The sequence below is a fragment of the Typopeltis vanoorti genome, chromosome 1, assembly GCF_054136105.1.
Source record: "Typopeltis vanoorti isolate ZY-2024b chromosome 1, IOZ_Tvanoo_1.0, whole genome shotgun sequence".
In the NCBI taxonomy this organism is placed as follows: domain Eukaryota; kingdom Metazoa; phylum Arthropoda; class Arachnida; order Uropygi; family Thelyphonidae; genus Typopeltis; species Typopeltis vanoorti.
In genome coordinates, this window is record NC_143549.1 from 38,491,990 (window position 1) to 38,519,504 (window position 27,515).

Below are 27,515 nucleotides of genomic sequence, written 5' to 3' on the forward strand. Positions count from 1 at the left end.
TTCAACAATCGGGAAAGAGAATACCACCGTTTATGACCGATCATAAAAATTGCCTGCAAGCTGATTACAACAATGGGCAGCATGTTCTCATGCTGCCCATTGTTGCAATTTGCATCTGCGTTGCAAATGCCAGTGACCAATCAGCAAGGAAGTGTAAAGAAAATTTTTCCACTGAAATTAAAGATCAAGGTAGTCTGTATCCAGTTCGCAAATCTATTAATACTGAATACTTTCTTCGCAAGTTTGTATTGCAGTGTGTAAGTGCTCGTTCTGAAACCGGAATGCCATGATTTTTTTTTAAAAGTAATAGGAATAGAGACAAGGCACTTTGTTTAATTTTGGTATTAAGAAATCTCCTATTGAAGGTGTTTGTGACAAAACAGATAGTGAGTCATCCACCTCAAGCCTACAAAGATCTTTAGGATGTACAAAAGGAGGGGAAAACTACCATCACACAGGAGAAAAAGTCTGCATTCACTCGTAAGTACTTATAATAATATTATAAATATATTTGGTGATCAGAATGGGATATGTCAATGAAAATAAGCACAAATTAATTTAATTATGTTTGTCTGAGGAAACTACAACATGCTACAAGATTTCATTATTCCCAATGATTGATAACTAATTTAAATGTAATTTTATATTTGTCAAATGCCAAACCATATACATAAGTGTACTAATACTTTTTATGATTATGCCACAATTAATTATTAATAATTATGTTAATGTATGAACTTTAAAAAATTTTGGAAAGGTATTTACGAGTAAATTTGTTGAACCGGCCCTCGGGAAAAAAAAAAAAAAATCAGCTAACGCCTTTTTATTCCGGTATATAGAGAGTAGGCATGGCGGCTTTTAAAAAAGAATTCTTCTTAATCTTTTAACTAATTTTATAGTTAATATCTGATTTATTTCGAACTGTTTAATTTTTATTATTGAACATTTTATCAAATCATTCTTATTACAACTGCTTTTACATTATTTGACACAGTTTAGTACTTTTCTTAAGGTTTTGTGTGTTGCAGTCTTTTTTTACTATTTCTGCATTATTCATTTACTTTTATATTAAGATGAAAAGCCAAACAGCTATTTTTTTTCCTGCGAAGTTAATTAAATTAAGGGGATAAAAATCCCTTATTATTATACAGCCAGCATGCGAAACTTTAAGATCGAAAACTACGATCTAAGAGTTTCATGCTGACGAATCTCTTAGATCGTAGTTTTCGATCTTAAAGTTTCGCATACTGGCAGTATAATAATAATAAGGGATTTTTATCCCCTTCATTTAATTAACTTCGCCAGAAAAAAAAATAGCCGTTTGCTTTTCATCTTAGTTATAATATAATATATAATATGTTATAATATATTTTTTACTTTTCTGGCATTCGTATAGTGAAAGTATATAAGTTCTTTTCACTTAAACTTTGATATCATCCAGGTCTAGCTACTCACTAATAAGACCTCAAAAAAGGTTGAAACCAGTCTGGGTAGTGACCTCTCCTCATAACGTAAAGCAGTATTACATCTCCTGGGAGCTGTGTGTTTTTACATTATGAGAAAATATCAAGGATAGTGAGGGAGCTTGCTCCACCTTTGCTTCGAGTTGCCTTGGTGTGGTACTACCAAGTGGTGACTTACGCTTGGATTCGTCGGCATGAAACTCTTAGATCGTAGTTTTCGATCTTAAAGTTTCGCATACTGCCTGTATAATAATAAGGAATTTTTATCCCCTTTATTTACTTTTATATTATTCGACATTTCTTATTTATAATCTTATTGTTTTTCATACTAAAGTTACCTTACAACACAATTCTCTTTGTTTTTATTATAGCTCTGGCAAATATTGGAATTTGAATATTATTCAAAAATTACCCATGGATTCTTGTTTAAAGACAGGAACTTTAACACAAGGAGGAGCAAGCACTTCTGCTGACACATCTACTTGTATGATTGGAGAAGATATGGAATTGCAAACTGCGGTTTCTTCAAAAGCTAATATTAAAGAACAATTGTCATCTAAGAACAGACCAAAATGGAAGTATACCATGAAAGTTGTTTAAATTATGGATGTATGTGTATTGACAATACATATGCCCCTGATGCAATGTGTGTTTTATGTAATAAAATACTAATAAACAGTTCTTTGGCTCTAGCTGAACTTCGTAGGCACTTCGAAACAAAACACACTAATTAGAAAGGAAAATCTATAAATTTTGTTTAAGAGACGACATGACTCGCTAGAAAAATCTAAACTTCAAATGGCTACAATTGCTACAACTGAAAATGCAACAGAGGCATATTTTCGTGTGAGTTACCGCATTGCACTTCATGGTGAAGCTCATACAATTGGTGAGACACTCATTAAGCCTTGTGTGAAAGACACTGTATCATGCATGTTAAACGAGCAGGCTGATAAAAAAAATAGATGCAGTACAATAATCAAATGATACTGTTTCACGCCGCATCAAAGATCTTTCTGCTAACATAGAGAAAGAGCTAATTCATCGACTTAGACTTTGCAGTGAATATTCAATGCAAGTGGATGAATCTACAGATGTCGCAGGACCCGTGGTATTACTAGTGTTTGTTCGTTACATATTTGATAAAAGTATTGAAAATGATTTACTCGCGCTAATATCTACAAGAAAAAACTACCGGAGAAGATATATTCAACTGTATTAATAATTATATTACAAAACAGGAAATCGGTTGGGAGAAGTGTATTGATATTTGTACAGATGGTGCTCAAGCAATGGTAGGAAAGATGAAGGGAGTTGTAACATGTATCCTGAAAGTAGCTACAAGAGCCAACAAAAGTCACTGTTTTGCATAGACAAGCACTAATAACAGAAAGAATTCCTACATATTTAAAAAAGTATTTTGGATGAAGCCGTAAAAATGATCAACTATGTTAAATCTCGACACTTCAATCCGGATTATTTAAACTTTTGTACGATGAAATGGTGCAAATGGTAGTGCACATAACGCACTTTTATTGCATACTGAAGTGAGATGGTTATCCAGAGGAAAAGCATTATTGAGGCTTTTTGAACTTCGTATTGAGTTAATGGTCTTCTTGACGTCACATAATTTAGGACAAACTTTTATAGAATTATTAAGAAATTCTTCATGGTTGATGAGTCTTGCGTATCTGGCAGATACTTTTACAAAAGTGCAATGAAATTAACTTATCATTACAAGGAAAGAATATTACAATTTTTAATACAAAAGATAAAATTGCATCTTTTGATAGGAAGTTGCGATTCTGGATTTCTACAGTTGAACAGAATAATTTTGATTGTTTTCCCACCTATCATGTTTTGACTGAAAAAAATTCTAAAGTAAATGAAGAAGTTTCTAACGTAATGTTGGAACACTTGCAATTAACTCTTTTGCAATATTTTCCAAAATCCATTTACAGTGACAGCTAAGCCAGCAGGCTTCAGCGCAAGTGATTATGAAAATCTAATCAACTTAATTAGTGACTCTGATTTAAAACAAAAATACAAGGAACTGCCAATAAATGATTTCTGGACAAATTTAACAGGAGAGTACCCCAGCATGTCAAAACTAGCTATTCTTGTTTTACTTCCTTTTACAACAACATATTTATGTTTTTTCATATTATGGCAGGTTTTTCATATTATGCTGCAACCAAATCAAAGTCCAGGAGCAGACTCGATGCTATCCCAAATATGAGAACTCAACTTTCTAATATTGTGCCTGATATCAAAAGAATTTGTAATTCAATGACCCAAAAACATAGTAGTCATTAAGAACTTAATTTGCACTATACGTTTATATACCCTAGTTTGTTTTACTATTTTTATGTGTTTTGTTTTTCATAATTAACATTTGACAATAAATGTTTGTTTTTTCTTAATGCTTAGATTTACTTGTTTATTTTATTTATTATTTATATTTATTTACCTATCCTACAAAACCAGCACACAGGAGAGAAGCCTGCATTCATTCGTAAGTACTGTACTTGTAATATAAATTTTTGGTGATCAGAATAGGATATATCAATGAAAATCAGCACAAATTAATTTAATGATGGTTTAATTGTTGTTTAATTAATAATTAATTAGCAATTATTCATTAATAATTAATTATCAGTTAATTAATAATAAAAGTCAGCTAAGTTACCAATTATTTATTCATTAATATATTACAAAATAATCAAGGTGTTCCATGAAAATTTCAGGATTTGTGAAGTGTTCCGTCGTAGAAAAAGTTTGAGAAACCCTGTCCTAATCCTTCATGTCTGAAAACCAAGAATCTTCTCTTAAGGCTTGCAACTTGGAATGTAAGGACCTTATATGAAATTGGCAAGTCAGATAATCTTATACACGAACTTGAAGTAATGAAAACTGGTATTGCTGGTATCAGTGAAATCAAATGGACTAATGGTGGAAAAATAAACAGAAAGGGTCATTCAGTTATATACTCATGCAGAGAGAGTCATAGGAATGGAGTAGCATTTGTACTAAAAAATAAGATTGTCCAATCCTTATTTGGATTTTGGCCCATAAGTGACAGAGCAATTGCATTAAAAATTACAGCTCAACCTTTAATATTTTTATCATCCAAATATATGCACCTACTTCTGATTACCCAGATGAAGATGTACATTTCTATGAAGGCATTCAAAATGCACTTAACAAAGAACACAAAGTCAGATGACATAACTATCATTATGGGAGATCTTAAACGCTAAAGTAGGCTCAGAAAAGATCTCTTCCTGCATGGGAAAGCAAGGCCTGGGACATAGAAATACAAGAGGAGAAAGATTAATACAGTTCTGTGAAGAAAATAATCTGTTAATAACAAATAGTTTGTTTAGCCAACCTCCCAGAAGACTTTACACATGGAAAAGCCCCAGAGATAAGATAAGAACCAGATCAACTATATAATGATTAAAAAAAAAAAGATTCTGGAATAACATCTTACAAGCCAAAACACCTGGGGACTGATATTGGATCAGACAAAAACCCTGTGGTCATTAAAGCAGCAATAAAATTAAAGAAAACAATGAAACTTATAAAAATATGATCTTGGCTCCCTTAAAAATGAAGAAATACAAGATAAATTTTTAAAGAAACTGGCACAATTCACTGCCGTCAATGTTCCTGATTCTACCGAGTATCCTTACCCTAAAGATGAGATTGAGGATAGATGGCAGAAATTTAAAGAGGGCATAAAAAAGAGGCAGTAAAACAAACAATTCCCAAATTTGAGAAGATGAGTAAACCCTGAATGAATGAATGACAAGATACTGAAAATGATGGAGGAAAGAAAGAAACACGAAAATTGTCCTGAATACAAGGACTTAAACAAGGAGATCAGGAAAGAATGTATGATTGCAAAAGAACTATGGCTCAACAACAAATGCAAGGAAATTGAGCTTTTGGACATTGTAACTCACTGTCCAATATGCCATTACTAAATTTATGAATTTCAATCTTAGTATCTAATATAATAGGTTTAAGCATCGTCTTCTTTTAACCAGAAGCAACAGCACCCTTACTTTGAATTTTATCTGCCATTATTAACAGCAATAAAATAGTTTAAAACACCAAAACTCTGAGTGATCCAGCAAGCAACGTTGTTCATAAATAAACAGGTTCGCATAAACTATGCATCAGTTGATTCATGGAAGTATCATGTTGCTAAAACAGTTGTATAAATGAATGCATCGTCCATTCATTTATACTGGTATTGGTCATAATTGAAAAGTGCCATAGGAGCGAATGCAACATAATATATATGAACATTGGCCATAATAACTGAAAAGCAATGTATGCTCCGATCATCTTAAAGCAAAGTGTCGTAAGGTGGGGTATTACTGCATCCCATAAAATTTAACAACTTAAGGAGCTACATTCAGCATGATGTGATCGCTCTCTCCCACTTACTTACCTCTAGGGTTGCCTGGATTTACACTCCCAATGCTCAAACATTCCAGTTTTCCTGACCCAGCATTTCTGAACTCACTGAATAATACTTTCTCAATACAGAGAACTCCGAATTCATTTCCTCTCACATTTGGATAAGATCCAAATTCACCTCTTGAATTTTGATCTTTTCCAAATGAAGGAAACAATGCCCCACTGTCCTTCAAACTGCAATACAAAAGTGATCTAAAGATTTCACATGATCGTTCAAGGCTTCGCTAATCACTTACTTGAGTATTAACATGATGGGCACTGGAGATGAGGAACCAACACTACTGTCCATTGCATAGCTTATAAAGAACCAACTACTCCAATCAGAAGCATGTAGCTCAGGTAATTTATGCAGCAGTTGCAAGAATGCATGAACAATAAAATGTTAATATATTTTGGAAGGATTTGTTTTATCATTATAATGCAGGTATACAATACAGTACAATACAATACATACCTCTTCTTCAACAGCTAACATTTTTACAATGTTCTGATGATTGAGCTTTTTCATGATTTCAAATTCTCTAACTTTAACATCTTCTGAACGCATGTGGCTTAACCGGTTGAAGCACTTGACAGCAACTGGTTCTCCTGTCATCTAAAAGATAATTTTTTTTTTTTATTGAATCATTCTAGCACTAAGCTTTCTTTCTCTCTCTCTCTCTCTCTCTCTCTCTCTCACACACACACACACACACACACACACACACACACACACGCACGCACGCACACGCACAGTAGTTCCAGCCTTTATGAATTAATTGGTTCCTAGTGACAGTTCGTAGGAGTTTATTTGCCTTAGAAATAATGCTATAAGCAAGAGTTATGTTCATAAGAAGGAATATATAAAATATATATTAAATAATAAGAAAAAACTTTACTGACCAAAGATTTACATATTTAAAAAGTAACATAAGAAAAATTTAAATTATAAAAAAAAACTTTGAAAAAAAATGAACTCATTTCTATATCACCGGGTGAATCAGCAGCCATCAGGATAGTAGGAGATATATTAGGAAGCTTCGGTGCATCTTTTTTTTTTTTAAAGAAGGACTCAAGTGTCAGCTGCTTCATTGCCTTTTGCTTCTTTTCATTTAGAATAGCTCAATAGCAAGCAGAAACATTATTCATTTTGCAGAAAAATTTACTAAATCGTTCAAAGTCTGAATCTTGTGATTCAAAGATTGCTTGAACTTTTTCAAGAAGTTTAAATGCTTCTTAAAGGCTTTTTAAAGTGACAAACCGAGTGGGAGCTTCATATTCGTTATCTTCATCTTTTTCTTCTTTGTTTCTTTCTTGTTCTTCTAATTCAGTGTTAAGAGTCCTTTATGAAGACCTTTCACGTACCTGGGGGTACATGAAAGGTCTTCAGGGGTCCATGGCAATTTTCAGCTATGCATCATTAATGCATGGAATAAAATTTAATGTATCCGTGAAGTTCAAGATCGTAAAACTTCCTATTGTATCACTGAATAAGGTATACTGAGACATCTGCAGGCTGTGTAATATGTTTCTCAACAAACAGTGCAATTAGAGACATGGAATAAAAATGAATCATATGTCCCCTTCCACATAAAATGCTGTATTAGACTTGAGCAAAACCACATGTTGCACTGGCAACATATGATTTTGTTTGAGTGAACGTGTTAAAACTAAGAAATATATAGTGAATGTGTACATTCAGATATTATATAAGGAATTCGGTTGAAGAGAATTAGCATTTCAACTCAACTGTCGGCTTGCCTTTGTCATTTAGTAGCGCGATCTTTTGTTAATACCGCACCAATCATATGAACATCTTCATAGCTGCTTTATCTCTGCTGGCCTACCATTGCTGTCTGTTTGGAGCTCTGGTTTCACTAGCCATTTGTTGGACTGTTCGTTAAATACGGTAATTTTTTAATAAATATTTTATTCAAATAAAATAGACATTTACAATGAAATATATTTTATTTATTTATTATTATTTTGATAAGGGGGTACTTGGTAATGAAAATTTAAGAAGAGGTATGCAGATGTCTGAAGTTTGAGAAACACTGCTCTAATTCAAGGAGATCATTGGGTGAAAGTTCCATAGGGTGAGATTGAAGCAGCTCATTAACATTACCTTCCAAAACTTCCATTTGCCCTTCTTATTCGCTTTCCATATTATTAAGAGAGTATCTTTATTAATTCCTTTTAAGCTTCTTGGATTTTCTGATCGATGCACAAATAAGGATTTTAACTCAATTGCCAGCAGCATTTTCTTCTTCTAATAGAGTGATGCAATCTTTTTTGATGCTTTAAAACCTGGCATTGAGGATTCTTCTTTTGCAATGTAGGTTCTCACAGGCATCTGTTTCCAAAAAAAAAAGAGGTTGGCTTATCGATGTTAAAAATCTGCGATGGCAAGTAATTTCCTTCTATAATTATTTCTTCTAATTTTTCTGGTTAAGATTTTGCAGCCTCACTATCATCGCTTGTAGCTTCACCTTGTACTTTAATGTTATGCCAATTAGTTTGCTTTTTATAGCAGTCATCCCTTTTTGGTCTTTCAATATTTTAAAAATGGCTAATGCTTTAGTAAAAATCATTGCATAGGTAATAGGCATGTTTAATCATTCAGTTTGGTCACTCATCCAAGCAGTTAACAGTTTTTCCATATGAGGAATTATACTGCATGTTTCTTTATTACGCAACCATGTAGACTGCATAGATTGTGCATTTTTCACTTCTTTCAAATATTTTTCTTTATCCTTTAAAATGGTGCAAACCATGAAGCAGAAAGAAAATTTCTCAGAAAGAGCTTTAACAGTGCTACACGTTTGATGGCTGGTAATAATGTTGTATTTTTTCTCTAATGTAATTGCTTTTCTTTTTTTTCTTTTGCTCATTTTCTGGTTTTGCACTGTTGCTTCTTTTTGACATTGTTGGAAAAGTGAAAGGGTTATAGTTAAAAATAAAAAAAAAATATTAAAAAAAAAATGAGGTGTAATTGAAGAAAACTATGAATAACACTATTTTTTTAAATTAAGGGGATATTAAATCCCACATTGTTTTAAAACCGAATAAGAAACTCAAAGATTGGAATCAGAGAGTTTCATGCCTATTGGCTCTTTATATTTAAGTATGAATAACACATTTGTGTCAGCAAGGCACATGAGATGATTGAGGCTTGTTCTAACTGATCATTATGTCATTATATACTGCGTAATTCCCTATACATGCCCCTAATCGCCTTCACGGCGCACAATTTAAAATAAAAATTCCAATCCAAAAAATTCTTAAAGTGAGAACTACCTACATGTACATATAGACATTCTTGGTCATATGACATATTAGGTTCCACACTACTGTTATATATACATACAGACATATCCCAGTCATACAAGGTATTAGGCCCCAGAGTACTGTTATATAACAGCTTCATCGTATTATGAATGACTGTGAAATCTTTTCTTTTTTTCATTGCAGATAAATGTAATGGTTTAATAATGTTTTTAAGCGGTCATATATGTGCATAAATGATGTAAACAAAACATTTATGTCAGATATGCAAACAAAAAATATGAATAATTTTCACAAAGGAAAAAATTACAAAAATTATTCTAAATTTTTTCTCAGTTTAAGGAAACATACCAACCAGGTGGATCATCAATCTACATCATTAAAAGTTTCTCCATTTTAGCAATAAGATTGTCATGCTTACAGATAACTATAGTATTAACTAGTGCATTGCTTTTCACTTCACTTAGAATTTTATTTTTCTTTTTAACAACTGTAATGACAGGTCATGTAAGGTAATCCCCTGCAGCTTTTCTCAGTGTTTAATACACCACTGTCACTAAGTGTACTAATTTTATTCATAGAATTCAATGTAATGAGTTTATGCATCTTCTTTTCACTGGGGTAATGGAATCCTTACTTTGAATTTTATCTGCCATTATATATATATTACTGTATATACAAAGCATGATTATTACCATGATTATTATTAATAATTATTTTAATTTTTAGTAGTATGAAGGATTTGATGTTACTTCATATCTCCATTTTTCTTACTATTCTAATACACACAAATTACTTTCTTTTTTTAAAAAAAATTTAAAAATAACAATTTTACATACAGGATTAACCAGTTTTGGTTCTCTGCAGTCAGGCAGAGAGGTTACATGCTCATTGATTGTTGAGATAAATTACCTAAGAATAACAGTAATTTTGACATGATACTATGCCTTATAAGAAAATAACAGCAGCTATAAGACAATATTACATATTTACATGGAAGTAACAAATGTTCATTATTCACACTGTTAAGCACAAAAATATCTTTCCCCTCTTTCTTTTTGTTGGGGGGGGGGGATGACTGCCTGTTCTGCTCCTGATTGGGAGCAGAAGTTATCTGAAACATTTGGGTTAAATTTCTGCAATACAGTTGGAGCAGGCAGCGCATTGTGCCACATTCTCCACTGAATAATTGTGTTGGGTTTGATGGCTCTTGTGCAATATGGTAGGTGCCAGTAAATAGTGTGTGGTGGGATGATGCAGGATTTTCTAAAGTGCTTTAGTTAGACTGTTGTATTATAGTGCTGTAGATTTTGTTTATATGCAGGGTGTAAGTTTCTCCCATGCATTGTTGGTTTTTATCAAAAAGATAGGCACTACATCTTCTGCATCGAGAGGACTGAGCCCCTCTTCTGTTATGCTATCAGACATAGTAGCATGAAAAGTAGATTTCACAGTGTGTATCTGCTCAGTCTGATTTCCGTATTCCAAGTCTGCGAGTGATTTTGGAAAGTGCCAGATGAGGCTTGGAGAAAGAATGTCACCCAAGACCTTCACGCCTCGGCAACTCCATGGAGGAAAGAAAATCTCTTTCTGAGTGATGGGGTTCATTATCGTCATGTTGTAGAACAGTGCTTCCCAAATTTCTGGATGTCAGGGCCCCCTTTGCAAAAATTTAAACATTTCACGGCCACCCTCGAAAAAAAAATCGTAATAGAGATATATTATTATGATATTTATTGTATTTATATTCAATACAAAACATACACAGCGAATATTGCAAAAATCAAATGCATATATTACATTTTTTGCCTCTTACCGTTTGGTTCTGAAGACGATGCGGGCTGTTCTGGTAAAATATGAAATACTGTCCTTTTTTTGAGTCTGTTTCTGCTTCTTCTGATTGTTCGCAGGATTTTTTTTTATTTCTTATCAGCCACTTATCCATCTCATGGTTAAATTTTTTTAACATAGAATAGATCAAATAATATCACCACTTACCGATACTGGCACACCACAGGCTGATAACATGAAATTAGTGAATATTACCTGAATAAGGGAATCCCCAGACCAGGAACAGTTTTCACTTTTGTGACTTTTCTCCCTTTATGGTAATTAAGCCTAACGTGAAACAGACAGCAAAGGCAGGTTATTAAAACGCATATGATTGGTGCGGTATTAACAAAAGATCGCACAACCGAAAGATAAAAGCATAGCTGACAATTGAGTTGAAATGCTAACTCTTCAACCAAATTCCATATGTGAAACTGCCATAACATTCATTATATATATATATATATATATATATTACTTAGTTTTAACACTTTTACGAATTTTAACACGTTCGGTTGAATTTTATTGCTGCCTTGGGAAATCGAACTCACACACATCTATATATATTACACAGACTCCTCATACTTTATTCACTGGCATAATAAAAGTACTTATTTTTATTGCCTCTGCAGTATAGTGGTAAACAACACGCCCTCTTAGGGAGGGCGTGTTGTTTACCACTGCAAGCGAGTTACTATATCCCCACATGAACTTGTTTAAGCTTTTTTTCATGTGTGAAGTATATGCGAAACTTTTATTGGTAACAGAAAACTAGCTCGGATGACAGTGATAATATAAAACGAGTTTTGATATGTATATAAAGTCAATATCAACAGTCTCTGATTACGAACGTGTGATGAAAGGGACAGGAAGATTTGGAGCTTCCCTGGAGAGCATTCGAAGTAAATACAATTAACCACTGCTTTGAAATGAAACATAAATAAGCAATATTTACTAATATTCATTAAGCGTCAAAATACGTAGGAAGAAAAGTTTGTGAACCAACACCAATGTGTGAATTTTTCCATTAAAATATAAAAAATAACAAAAAAGAAATAATAAATAATAAAAGTTAAATACGTTTCTTTTAAAATAAAAAAAAATATACTTAGTCTTAAAATATTTTAAATTTGTTTTCATTATTTCACGGCCCCCCTCAACAAAACCTACGGCCCCCAAGTGGGCCGCGGCCCACAGTTTGGGAAGCGCTGTTGTAGAAGATGGGTTCCATGAGGATTTCCGGAAGGGATGCTGTCTTCACTGTGTGCTGGAGGTTTAACTTTTTCCATCTTTGAAGGGCATCTTTGTAGATTTGCTGGCACATGCACTCATCATTTTTAAAGTTGTGGAGAAAGAGAGACCTCTAGTGGAAGAACTGAAAATATATTTGGTGGTGCGGTTGTGTGCCATTTCCTGTTGTAGGTATTAAGGAAAAAGCAAGTGCAGAAGGTTGTTATCCTGTGGTCAATGGAGGTCAAGTTTTGTCGTCCTTCTTTGAGAGAAGTACTTAGCTAGGAGTAGGAAAGCCAGTTTGTTTTGTTCCATATGAATCGATAGATGGTTGACTGTATTTGTTTGATAAATTGCAATGGTGGTGTGAGAATCTTTCATGTATGCCAAAGGATACTGGTAGCTATTTGGTTAACAATTATTGCTCTCCCTCTTGTGGAGGCAGAGGCTCTTATTGCTGCCCACTTTCCTAATACTTGCTTGAAATGTTTAATTAGTGTTTCCCAGCTCTTATCCACATAAGGTATGTTTCCTAGGTAAATTCCAGGTATTTGTTTCCCTTTACAGACCAGTGACAAGAAATTGGGAATCAGTTCAGTTTTTCCATTTACCACACCACATCCTGTTGTTTTATATGCATAAATAGATAGATATTGGTATCCTAACATAAACACTATAGAACTATGCAGATTACCACCCTTGAAGTTTTATATCACATGTATTTTTGAACTGTGAAACTCTCATTACACTTCTGTAAAGTTTAATTTCAATTCAACTCTAAAAAGCAAATAATAATTCTCAATTCTACCTTCTAAAATGTTTTGCTTTTATTAAGATTTCTTCTTAATTAAAAATTACTTCTTCAGTAGTTGAAAACTCACAAAGATACAGTATCTACCAAATGTTTTAAAGACAGAAGGCAAATCCATCTGTTTATGACTATCAATGAATGAGAATACATTTAAAGGTTAAAAACATATATTTAAAAAAATACATTTAAAGGTCTTGCTAAGGTGTCCAAAGATTGCACATAGGTTTACTTGGTTATTGAGGAACACACTAACATCCAGAGATAAAGAGGTTATTATTCTCCTTTATAAAGCATTGATACTTCCACATTTGGATTACTCTGCTCAGGTCTGGTCACCTGGATTCCTTGGAGATTAGGAGGTTGTGGACAGGGTTCAGAGGAGAGTGGTGAGTGATGTAAAAAATGCTTCCTACATTGACAGATTGAGAGCTTGTGGATTGCAGAGGTTGATTGATAGGCAGAGAAGAGGGGATATGATAGAAACATTTAAATCACTAAAAGGTTTTTATATGATTGATGCAGGGGAAATGTTTCCGCTGTGTGATAGTGATGAAAGAACAAGAGGTCATCCTTTATTTCCTTAATTTCCAGGAATGGAAATTAAGGAAAAGTGTGGTTCGCTGATTCACCACCCTCCAGACTTTTTGCAAAGTCTGGAGGGTGGTGAATTCAAATGCATTCCACTCATTCACCACCCTCCAGGGTGGTGAATGAGTGGAATGCATATGAATGGAATGCAAATGAATTCAAGAAGAGATATGATAGATATTGTTTTAATAGTTTGGGTCTCCTGACTGAGTCTACTGACTCCATGGAGATATCCATAATAATAATAATAATAATCTCCATTTTGTCTTCTTATCACTGCTGCTGCCCAATGTTTACATATGCAATGTAATCTTATCAGCAAACCATTTTTGTTGCTATATTTGATAAGTTAGTGAAATCAGTAGTAATATCATTAATAGTAGTGAAGTATTTCCCAAAATTGGGAAAAACTGAAGTCGGAAAGGTTCATGTCAGGATGGCGTGTGTGTGTGTGTGTGTGTGTGTGTGTGTGTGTGTGTGTGTGTGTGAGAGAGAGAGAGAGAGAGAGAGAGAGAGGAGTACTTGCCATACATACTTTTCCATAAGATTAGATACTTTGTGTGAAGAATGAGAACTTGCATTATCATGATCACTGCACAATACAGTCAGATTCTTTTTTCATCTTGAAGTTTTATTTTGTGGAACCAGAACACTAGAAACAGAAACGGAGTATGCGATGTTTTTACATGTTTGCTTATCTAGCTAGCATGATGTAACAGTTTCTCCTTCAACAAGTGAAGGTGAAAGCTATTACATCATACGTTCCTTCGCATATGCAGTGTGCAGAACTTTTGAAATGAAGTTTGAGTTTTGCAGCATTCAAGAATGTGTCAGCAGAGCTAATCTAAGGTAGTATGGCCACTTAAACAGAATGGGTGAAGAAAGGTTAGCAAAACAGGTGTTTGATGCCAAGATGGCAGGAAAGAGAACTGGAGGAAGACCAAGGTCTGGGTGGATTGATTCAGAAATGGTTCAGAAGCACAGAATGTTAGATATAACAATATTGGAGTGCTCGCAAATAACATTGATTTGGATAAAAATTGTTGAATAGTGTAAACTTAATCATGCAGTACTGTCATTGTAATTGAACACACCTTGAGGGTACATATCAGGAAATTGATGTTGATGTTTGTGATTACCTTATTAATCTAATCAAGCTTGAGCATTCACTTTGAACTCAATAAAAATCATATCATATTCTGTTTGCTGTTAATATTCTTCATATTTACTATACCAAAAAAGGCACTTTCCCCCAAACAAGAGAGCAAGCATACAGATTTCCACCATAGAATGCTCTTCCACTGAATGAGAAGTTTCTTAACACTCAATTCTTTGTTTGCTCCCAGTAGAGCACCCTTCACCGATCTCATCAGTCAAAAGTGAAAAACCCATACATTTGTGTAAAATCTTACATAGAAGGATTTTGTACAACAATTCCTTATATGCCGATTTTACTGGAAAACGAAAATCCATACAAAATACTTGTGGTTAATTAGCAATTTTTTTATGTTAATAATATGGAAATATTTTTTTTAAGTGAATTGTTAAATAATCTAACCACCAAATTTCTGTAAAGAACAAAGAAAATTAAGTGTAAATTAAATTGTGACAAAGGAAAGTTCCAGATAAAGAAATATTCCAGACGGATTAACCTATGACAATCACTATCGCGAAGGTTAAGTATGCATGGGATTTCACGCCTTAATGCAGCGACATCAAGGTGGCTGGGAAAGCCCTTCCAAAAAAAATTCAGGGAAATGAATCAGTGGCAGTTCCAAGGTCGAAGGAAGAGAATAAAAAGAGGAAGGATTGTTTGATAGATCGAGGCTCCTTTTTCCCGCAGGTAGTTGAGAAGGCTCTTTGTTGCGCTTAGGCGCACACTTTTGATTTTGTCGTCGCCTTTACCCAGACGCTGTTCTGGCTCTCGATTCCAATCATAGATGCAAGGAATTCCAATGTGTCGTGCCGATTCAAGGTCACAGATTCACGTCATGCCAACAGACATCTGGAAGTGATAGAAGGCTCGATAATGCAGTAATGACGATGAAATCTGAAATTCCAGCCGCCTTTTCTAAAGTTTTCTAAAGGTCTCCGTTGATTAAATATCTTCGATATCGTAAAAGGCACCTGGTAATGAGCTATAACAGAAGGTAAAAGATGAAGATAACGATCTAAAGGATCTAATATTGCGGACTATATGACTAAAAAGTAAGGCCTTGTATAGGAAATTTCAAGAATTGGGATTTGTGGAAGAAGTTGCTATTGTATTGAAACTTTGCTAGAGTTAAGAAAAGTAATAAGTACTCTAGGTCGTGAGCTAAATTTTGTGAAATAGCCTGCTGAGTTATGTGTGTTAAGTTAGAGTTAGCATATGTGAAGATTTAGAGTGTGTGATATGATTTAATGTCTGAGTTAAAATATGATACAGTATGCAGAAGTCTGTTTTAGTATATGAATAATTAGTGCATTAGTCAAATTGTTTAAAGAAGAAATTGTAAAGCTAGGTTGATTAATTTGAATCCAAGCTACTATTGCTGAAAAGTATAGAGCCTGATTGAGTTTTCTGAATGTTTAGTGTTAACTTTTTTGTACTTTCAATTAGAAATGAATAAATTGTTTTGTTTGTCAAATAATTTGCCTGATTCCTGCATACCAATGCACTGCTCATAAGAATCGAACCTGTATGATCTAAGGGGGATAGTTTACCATGACTGTAGAATTGAATTTTACGTCTTGATAGAGTGTTGAGAGTTAGAAGTATTTCTGTGCTAAGTGAAGTGCTTTTTCTTTAGGAAGGAAATTTAGATCTTATCTGAGACTCCTGATGGCACAGTGAAAATAAAAAAATAAATTTTAAGTCAAAAATTGAAGAAATACACTTGCTGTTATAACAAAGAAATTTGGCTCTAATCCTAGGCAAGTTATAAAATTATGAGCATGTGAATAGCATAGATACAACCTTGAGAGAAAAGGGGGATTAGAGTTGAACATGAGAATTAAAAATAAGAGATTAAATCCGGCAATGTATGAAGAGCTCAGAATACGACTGTTAAAGTAAAGTTAAATTTGGTATTTTTTAAGTATTATTTTCAGTTATCGTTGATAAATTTACTTAATATTGCGTAGTTTTGTTTGCCTTGCATATTTTAGTGTGTCTGTTTGTGTGTTTTTGGTGTGTTATAACTTATAATTTGATAAAATACGTTGCAAATAAGTATGGCTCCAGTACGAAGGAAAATGGCGGCCAGTAATGATGGTTCGCCATCTTTATCAAAGAACGGTAGTATAAAAGAGATGAGTCAGTGTACTAGCTGCAAAATGAACGCTTTGAGGAGTGCGGTCGGAGCGTGGTTAGATGATAATAAAGGAGTGAATGTGTGTAGAAAAGGTAGGGAGAATGAGGAACTGAAGTATATTTCGGATCGTGATTGTGATATTTCTGTCAAACTTCAGAATGAAGAAAATAGGGATATGACAAGAAACGACAAGGTTGTACATGAGAATTGTGAGAGTGTGAATGTAGAAAGTGTGAATGATAGTATTAATGGTTTCACAGAGAATAAAAAAGATGAGATAGATGCAATGAGTGAGATCGCGTTGTTGAATGGTGCGATACAAAGGGCAAAATAGCAGCTAGAGTGCATGAACAAAAGTCGACTAAATGAACCAGCCAATAATAAAAAGTATGACAGGAAAAATAAACGTATGAATGTGAACATGAACAAAATGAAGGATAGAGTGCTGTATGGAGACTCGTTAGTACGAGATGTGTTAGTAGAGGATTTGACAAAATCGTACCAACCTGGTGTGACCATAAAGGATGTAACTGAGTCTATTAGAGAGCAAAAGGAAAGGGTGAAAGAAATGATTGTTGTGGTGGGTACGAATGATTTGAAAGGAGATAAAATGGAAATGATAGAAGACCTGAATGAATTGTTTGAGGTAGCAAAAGAAAAGAGTGAGAGTGTTAGAATGATTAGTCTTTTGCCACGGTATGACAGTGAAATGTTTAAAAGGAGGGCCATAATTGTGAATGACTTTATGCGTGGGTTATGTATGACGAGTGGTGTGGAATTTGTGGATGTGTGGAGTGAGTTTGATGGGTGAAAGGATCTATATAAGATGGATGGCTTGCATTTGAATGGTTACGGTGTAAGAAGACTTGAGAAAGTGTTGCTGAATGTAGTGTATGTGCAAATTCAGGGAAACTCGATTTGTTAAGAGGGGGGAGGGAGAAGATATACAGTCCTTAGGGAGGCAGTTGAATGTAAGAATGAATATAATATGCCAGAGCAAATAAGGACAACAAATCAGAGTGGGATAGTTAATATAAGGCATCAAGGTAGGGTTGGAGCTAATGGGGGTCTTAAATTCATGTACACTAATGCTAGGAGTATTAAGAACAAGAAGGATGAGTTTTTGGCCATGGCTGGCACTTCCAGACCACAGGTTATTGGTATTAGTGAAACATGGCTGACCGTAGATGATATAGCTAGTGGGATTGAATGTGATGAGTATAGTGTGTTCAGGAATGACAGAGAGAATAAAATGGGGGGAGGAATAGTGTTGATGATAGCTGATGAGCTACAGCCAAGGAGAATAGAAGTTGAATTGCAGGATAGAGAAAAGAGCACATTTGAGGCCATTTGGTGTGAGATTGTGGCTAGCAGAACTAAATATACAATTGGGTGCTGCTATAGACCAGGTGATGGAAAAGATGGTGGTGACAGTATACACAAGCAAATAGAAGAAATGAGTGGAAGGAGGGTGATTATTATGGGAGATTTCAACTATGGTCGCATTGATTGGAGTGAGGAGAGGACACACAGGAGGAAGGCATTGGATTTTATGCGGTTATTAAGGGAAAACCATTGCGACAGCATGTAATGGAAAATACAAGGTGTCAGAGAGTGCTTGACCTAGTAATTACATCTGAGGATTTGGCTGTAACAAATATGACGACATTGCAACCAATCGGTAAGAATGATCATAGGGTCTTGACTTGGGAGGTGGCTAAAGGTGTAGAATTTTCAATTAAGACAGGGTACATGTGGAATTATCGGGCTGGAAAGTATGACAAGCTTAGGAGTTTGATTGGTTCAGTGCCATGGCATGTACAACTGCAAGGTCTAGAAATTAATAGTGCATGGGAGGCAGTTAAGAAGTGCTTGCATGAAGCAATGGCTGACTGTATACCGAGAGTCTGAATAATAAATCAAGTAGGGGTTAAATGGATGAATAACACCATTAAGCTTGAGCTGCAAAAAAAAGAAACAACTATGGAGGGAATTTAAGGAGAAAGGTGACCGGCAGGCACATGAACGGTATAAGGCGCAGGCCAGAAGGGTGACGAGTGTGGTAAGAAAAGCAAAAAAAGATTACGAAAGAACATTGGCCATGCAGGCTAAAGAGAATCCTAAATAGTTTTTTAGATATGTTGCAAGTAAAAGGAAAAATGTACATGGCAGAATGATTTTAAAGAATGCCGATGGTAGGAAGGTAACTGAATCAGTTGATATAGTTGAGTTCCTGAGTGAGCACTTTGCAAGAATATATCATCCAGGTGGTGACATTGCAGAAACGAATAAACCAGTAGATTATACAGGAATTGTGGTGAATGAAGTGGAGGTGAGTAGTCTATTGCATAACCTCAATGTCAATACATTTGTGGGATTGGATGGTATACCAGCTCGTGTTGTACGAGAAGCAGCTAAAGAATTGTCAGTACCCTTCACCATTTTGTTTAATTTGAGTCTCAGGTCTGGGTTAGTCCCGAGGGGGTGGAAAGAGGGAAAAATAGTTCCACTGCATAAAGGTGGTTCCAAGACTGCTGTTGTAAATTACCGACCGATTAGCATATCAGGAATCATTGTCAAGGTCTTAGAGAAATTAGTCAAGAAAAGAATACAGGATTGGATAGATGAAAATGGGATATTGTATGGGGGACAACATGGTTTTGTGAAGGGTAGATCATGTCTCAGTAACTTGCTCACGTTTTATAACACAGTGACAGCTGAACTGGATAGGGGTAATGGGTTTACAGTGATACTACTGGACCTTGCCAAGGCCTTTGATAGGATACCACATGGAACCCTAACCAGTAAACTGGAGCAGATGGGGATAGATATAGGGTTGGTGAGATGGATAGGAGGGTGGTTGAAGGAGAGATACCAGAGAGTGGTTTATTCAGGAGTGGAGTCTAAAAGACGGCTTGTGACTAGTGGAGTGCTGCAGGGCTCTGTTCTTGGACCACTGCTTTTCAATTTGTTCATCAACGATATAGCAAAGGATTTGAGAGGAAGTGTTCACTTGTTTGCTGATGATGCAAAGTTGGGTAGAGCAATTGTGAGTGCACAGGATGTCAAACTTTTACAGGATGATTTGGATAGTTTGGAGGAATAGGCTAGGAAAAATCGATGTCAATTTAATGTGGCAAAGTGTAAGGTATGCACTTTGGGGTGAAAAGAATAGCAGCAGTATTTCGCATTGGTGGAACTGTACTCCAGGAGATTGATGAGGCCAGGGATTTGGGAGTGTTGGTGGATAGCGAATTGAAGTTTAGGGGGCACATTGCAAAAGTGACTAAAACAGTTCACCAAATCACTTGGTTTCTGAAAAATACTTTAACATGCAGAGACAAACAAGTTGTTGTTCCTCTATCAAGCCTTGATAAGACCCCATCTGGACTACTGTGCACAGTTATGGGCCAGGGTTTCTTCGTGATGGGGAGGAAGTGGAGAGGGTTCAGAGACGAGTGACCAAGATGATAGCAGGTCTGTGGAATGAACCTTATGAGAATAGTTTGAAGATTTGTGGGTTGCAGAAATTGGACGATAGGCAAAGGAGGGGTGATATGATTGAGACGTTCAAATTACTGAAGGGTTTTTATAAGATTGATTCAGAAGATATTTTTGAAAATATGACTGGTGGTGGGAGGACTAGGGGACATGCATGGAAGCTGAGCAAGAGCGTGGTTGACAAGGGTGTTAGAGCTAGGTTCTTCACTTTGAGAGTGGTGAACGAGTGGAATAAGCTTCCAGAGTCTGTTGTGGGTGCTACGACCGTGAATGAGTTCAAGGCAAGGTATGATAGATACTGTGTAAATGTCGAATAGTTGTTCTTGACATGATGTTAGGGCCTCCCTCAATGAGTCTGTCGACTCCTTGGAGTTGCCCAGAACAATAATAATAATAATAATAATAAATTAGAGTTAAGATAAGTGAAATAAAAATTAGGAATGAAACAGTTGTAATAAAGTTTTACAATTCTGCAGCCAACAAAGATTTAATATAAGATAAAATACAAATCTTGTAAAAATTAACACTTGACAACACTGCCCTGGTTTGGCAACTCACTGAATCTATTCAAATCCTCTTCTAAGGCCATACCATCAAAATTATGCCTTATAACTCCTTAACTTCATTAAAAACATTGGCTGAATTTCAAATGCCAAGAAATTATATTCGTGTTTAATTCTTTACTCAACATTGTTGAAACTAGATGGTTCCATTCAAGTCATTCACCATAATCCATCTCACAGAATGGAAGTCACATATTTTTTCTCAAATATTGTAAAAAATGTAAAAACAAGTTGGCTATAGTATAGTGATTAAATAATAACTAGCTATTTTTTTTCAGTGTCATTTCAACAGTGAACACTGCAATTTGCAGTGTTAATTAAAATACTATTAGCTTTTTTTTTCTTCCATTATTTGTTCTAAATTAACCTTATTACATAAATTAAAAATGCCAAGAAATTATATTCTTGGTTGATAGGAGTTGCATGTGAAGTAACTCCTATCAACCAACTTCTGCAATCCACATACCTTCAATCTATCCTCATAGGGAACATTCCACAGCCCACTCACCATCTTGGTCACTTGCCTCTGAATCCTCTCCACTGCTTCCTCATCCCCAAGAAACACAGGGAACCAGACTTGAGCACAGTAATCCAGATGTGGGCATATCAAGGCCTTATAAAGTGGAATTACAACTTCCTTATTTCTACTTTTTAATGTGTTCTTCACTAGCCAAGTAATCTTATGGGCTAATTTAACAACCTTAGCAATATGTCCTCTAAACTTTAACTCTCTGTCTACCACCAGCCCTAAATCTCTAGCTTCATCTATTTCCAGATGTACAGTGCCATCTATGTGATACATGGCTTGTAATCTATTTATCCCAAAATGCATAACTTTACATTTCTCAACATTAAATTGACACCCATTAATATTTGCCCATACTGACAGCCTATTTAAATCATTGTGCAAGCTCTCCACATCGCCTTGATTAACTTTACCTAATTTCACATCATCAGCAAGCAACTGAATATATGATACAATATATGAATATATGAAACCGATGATACAAAGTTTATTTGCCGATGATACAAAGTTGGGTAGAGCAATAGTTAATACAGATTATATCAAAATTTTGCAGGATGATTTGGATAGATTGGCAGACTGCAAAGGAGAACAGATGTCAGTATAATGTGGAAAGTATAAGGTTATGCATTTTGGGATGAAAAGATTCCCCACTGTATATTACATTGGTGGAACTGTACTCTGGAAAATTGATGAAGCCAGAGACTTGGGAGTGTCAGTGGATAAGGAGTTAAAGTTTAGGAGGCACAAAACAAAAGTGGCTAAAGCAGCTCATCAGATCACTTGGTTATTGAAAAATACTTTGACGAGTAGAGACAGGCAAGTTATTGTACCTCTTTATCAAGCCATGATTAGACCCAATCTTGACTACTGCATGCAGATCTGGGTGACAGAGTTTCTTGGAAATATTCAGAGGAAATTTTTCAGAACAGCTATGTTGGTGGAAGGACCAGGGGGCCAACCATGTAAACTGAGCAAGGATGTTAAAATTTGGTTTGTTGTGTGAAGAGTAGTGAATGAGTGGAATAAGTTGCCAGAGTCTGTTATGGGTGTGATGACTGCACAAATATTGGATAGTTCTTGACATGTATAGGGCCTCCCTTGATGAGTCTAAGGACTCCTTGGAGTTGCCTGTAACACTGTAATAATATTTCCTTTCAGGTTATTTCCTATATCATTTATGTAGCAATGATCCCAGCAATCAAATCACTGAATAAATAAATTGTAATTAGTGGAACGGATGAGCCTGTTGTTCACTGCACATCTTCTCAAATCTTGGAATCAAATGGACACAGCCATCCTCATTTCCTGTTCCACGCTGATTTTCACATATGTACTAAATGTCATTTCAGTGAAAATATTGGAATATTTTGTGGTGTCCCAGAGCACTGTGGTACACAGTTTAGGAACCACTAATTTATGGTATAACCAAGTGGAAAAACTTTCAACAACCTTATTACAGTGAGTTACATAACATTCAACTCTCTCAGTTCTATGGCAGAAGTGGGAATTGCATAAAATAACAATGTTAGGATGGTGGGTGGACAGTTATTTTTGATTTTTATGGTGCAAAGAAAAAAAAAAGAATCAAAAATAACTATCCACCTACCATCCTAAAATGGCAATTTCCTCTTCCCCCAAAGAACTGAGAGAGTAACTCTGTGCCAGGACACAGGTTACAGCAGTAAATATGATAAATGGTTAGTAGGACAGTCACAAACATCCATGCTCCTGGCAGGATTCAAACCTGTAGCCTCTTGGCTGGAGAGCAAATATACTAGCTACTCGACAAACCAGGCTAGCATGTAGGTGAAGGGCAGGAGAGAGGAATATTTGGATAATATAGGTAAAACAACAAATAGTGGATTGAAGAGACTAATTTTTGGACTTCTTGGTGACGGGGTGAGCCTGTCATTGAGTGGAACAAAGCTGAGTTAAGTGATCTTTCGGGATCATCTAATTTTTAGAGAGGTCTTTACTTAAATACACCTCAATAAAGGTTGAAACCGGTCTGGGTAGTGGCCCTTCCCTTAATGCATAGCAGTATACATGTCCACAAGGAGATGTGCTTTGCATTATGGGAGATACTGAGACAAGGAGTAATGAGAGCTTGGTCCACCTTTGCTCAGAGTTGCACTACCTTACCCCAGTCCTTAAGATATTTTCAGGTGCAAATTTTGTTTGCTTACACTTGGATAAAGGATTAAACTAAATTTATTATAGTCTAACCAAGTGAAAAATAAACTTCCAACTGCATATGTTCTCTCTATTTGGTCTGATGTGTATTCTATTTGATTTGCCTATTCTGCTAGATTAAAAACCCTATCACCTCAACCAACCAATTCCATATGAAGACAGCTAATTAACTTTCAGACGAACAGTCCTTATAAAGTGTGAATCAAGGATTGAATCCCAATTCAATTCACATTAGGATCAGGATTTGAATCTAAATGTTTTTAACTGAAGGGCAAAACATCATCCTGACTGTACTAGAGAGAGCAGCTTTGATGTTGATGTTTGAAGATAAAGATAAAAATTGCAATAACAAGCAATGATATGATCAATTTTTAGGACAAGTGTTCAAGCACAAGTATTTAAATGTCAGGGAATGGGAAAGTCAGACATTAGAAGGCTGGTTTATCACATAACTCACTTTATTATTATTATTTTATTTAGCTTGGTAATCTAGTTTTATTTCAGTGAAAATTAAGTTTAATTTAGAGTAACGATCAATTTCCAAGTGCAAGGCATACTGACTATCTAGTAAGACAGTCAACATGTTTCATTACATAAAGAAGGGTTCCAAGACAGAGATAGCAAACTGAGACCAATAGTACTCCAGGAGTGGTGATTAAGGCACAGCAAAAGTTGGTTAAAAGCAGAATTCAAGAATTAGTTGATATGACAGTAATGTAATGTAATGCAGACAGTACATTACTGTCTACAGTTCAATTTGTACATTAATGACAATGGGAATGACGTTAATAAAGGTAATACAGAGATCGTACCAGATGACCTAAAGCCATTCCCATTTACTCAAATTATAATTTGAGCAAAGGGGAATGGCTACCAGTTCATTGTGTCAAAAAATAAAGTTGCATTTTAGAATAAAAAAACTACAAGCTGTATATTACATATATGAACTGAACTGGTACAAGAGATGTACCTATAACTGGCAGAGTTGCATTATTTTTGTAATATGTTCTCCGAACATATTGCAAAAGGAAATATGTTCAAATAATTACCTGGATGTTAAAAAATACACTAACAAGCAGAATCTTATCACTCATTTGATAATATTTTTGGAGACAATAACATCAGAACTATTGTGTAAAGACTCTGTTGCATGGGTATCATAGGTATGAGGAAGTGGTAAAGAGAATTCGAAGGCAAGTGACCAAAATGGTGAAGGTTTGTGGATTATAAAGATATTTAATATGAATCTACCTCGTATGAGCTATACGAAGTAGATGCTAATGAAATTTTTCACTGTGACTGGAATGAAGAGAACAGATCACCTCTGGAAGGAAGGATGGAAACACTAGATTTTTTGTTTGAAAAGTGCTGAATTAGTGAAAAGGTTTTGAGCAGTATTTTGTACTACATTTGAGGAATAAAAAGGCATCAGAGGATTGCCGCATGCCCATTTAGGTTTGATATGCTGTCTTGTGTGGCTTATGCACCATGCTACATAATTCACATCAATTTGACAGTATGATTGCATTTTTTCATATATGAAAGTTTTAAGAGTGCGTAGCACATCAACACTAATCTTAATTGGTCCAATGCAATTAATTGTAGGATAACTTTGAATACTTTAATTTATCAGTTAATATAATTTTCATCATCATCATCATCATCATCATCAAATTCCTGCCATGTACCCTCAAGGGGTGTACAGGATATGATAGTACTACATGAAAAAAATTACATCATTACTAACTTCCTATCTACAATTTTCCTCCAAATCAGTCTGTTACTTGTCAAGACTCCAACATTATCAGCTCTTATATTTCTATCATTTAAGGCACTTTGTACCGTATCAATCCACCTATATCTTGGTCTTCCTCTGGGTCGTTTTCCTGACAGCCTGGCAGAGAACACTTGTTTTGCTAATCTTTTCTCTCCCATTCTATTTAAGTGACCACACCACCTGAGATTAGCTCTGCTAATGCATTCCTGGATGCTGACAATGTCAAGTTCTTTCCTAATATCCTCGTTTTTAATATGATATTGCCATTGATGCCATCTGTTCACACCTCTAATCTTTCTCAGGACTCTCATATCTGCAGTCTCTAGTCTTTGGTCAAGTGTTTTACTTCTGACCCAGCTCTCAGATCCATAAGTTAAAACTGGTTTGAACACTGTCTTGTATACAGCTAATTTAGTGTTCCGACTAATTTCTCTCTTATTCCATATGAATTTATTCAATTGACTTCCCACCATACCAGCTTTGCTGATTCTGTTGTCTATTTCTATATTTAATTTACCATCTTCAGTAAAAATTGTGCCTAAGTAGCTGAAACGTTTTACTTGTTCCACAGGTTCTCCATTCACAACACAGTTGACATTTTCAATGATTCTGCCTATTTTCATTGTCTTTGTCTTTTTATTGCTGACCTTCATACCATATCTATTACAACAGTTATTCAATTTAGTCAAAGAAGCTTGCAGACTTCTAGCGGATTTATTTAGAAGTATAACATCATCCGCATAAAGCAAAGAGCTGACATTAACATCTCCAATTTTGATATCAGGTTTAATACCACTTTCCTTCATAATGTGATCCATATAGATAATGAATAACAGAGGGGATAATGTACATCCTTGTCTCACACCAGATTTAACATTAAACCATCTTCCTGTACTTCCTTCAATTCTAACTGCTGACTTACAACTCAAATAAAGACTAAGTATTGCTTGATATAATGCCCCATTCACACCATATAACTGCAGCGTATTGAATAGCTTCTCTCTTGGCACTTTGTCATATGCCTTTTCCAAATCGACAAAACTTAAATACAGATCTTTGTTATATTCCCATGCTTTCTCGACTATTTGTCGTAAAGTGAAGATCTGATCCTGACAGCCTCTATTTGGCCTGAATCCAGCTTGTTCTTCACCAAGCTTATCTTCCACAATTCTTCTCAACCATACTTGCATAGATCTTGCCAGGAACACTCAGTAGGGAAATACCTCTGTAATTCTCACATTCAGTTTTATTTCCCTTTTTATATATGGGTACTATGAAAGCTCTACTCCAATCATCGGGAATTCGTCCCTCTGTCCAGGCTTTCTGAACTATGCAGTGCAGCCACTGTAAGACTTTTATACCACCATACTTCAGCATTTCTGTTCGAATATCATCTACTCCTGCTGCCTTTCCACATTTCAAGCCTTTGATGGCTTTTTCTACTTCAAGTATGGATATGTATTCCTGACTGCATGCCTGGTCAGTGTTTTTTACCACTGTGCTGTCATCACTGCTCGTTTCATTTAGCAGTTTTTCAAAGTAATTACTCCATACTTCAAGGATATCTTTTTCTCCTGTTTTCATGTCACCTTTATCATCTCTAACTCCTTTTACAGCACTCTTTCCTCCATTTCTAAGCTTCTTCAACAACCTCCAGAATATTTTGCCACCTTCTTGATATTTATTTTCTATATTCTTGCCAAAGTCCTCCCATGACTTTTGTTTAGCTAGTTTTACACAGTGTTTAGCATTTTTGCATTTGTCTCTATATTCTCTAAGAGCACAAGCTGACTTATTTGACAGGAATTTTTGATATGCTTTCTTCTTTTCCTTCACTGTCTCTTTAACTTCCTGTGTCCACCAGGGAGTTCTGATTTTTTTATCCTTACACACAACCTCACCACATGCCTCTCTGGCAGAATCAATCAATGTTTTCTTCAGAGTTTGCCACTGAATCTCCAAGGTTTGATTCCTGTTCTCAA

General features: G+C 35.2%; 1 protein-coding gene across 1 annotated transcript in view; it reads right to left on the reverse strand.

Annotated features, from left to right (window-relative positions):
* IKKepsilon (I-kappaB kinase epsilon) overlaps nucleotides 1-27,515 on the reverse strand; it is a 406,399-nt gene that overhangs the window by 347,914 nt on the left and 30,970 nt on the right. The window contains exon 3 of the mRNA XM_090415707.1: nucleotides 6,409-6,549. Coding sequence (XP_090271833.1) covers nucleotides 6,409-6,549 — 141 coding nt within the window. The remainder of the gene's footprint in view (nucleotides 1-6,408; nucleotides 6,550-27,515) is intronic.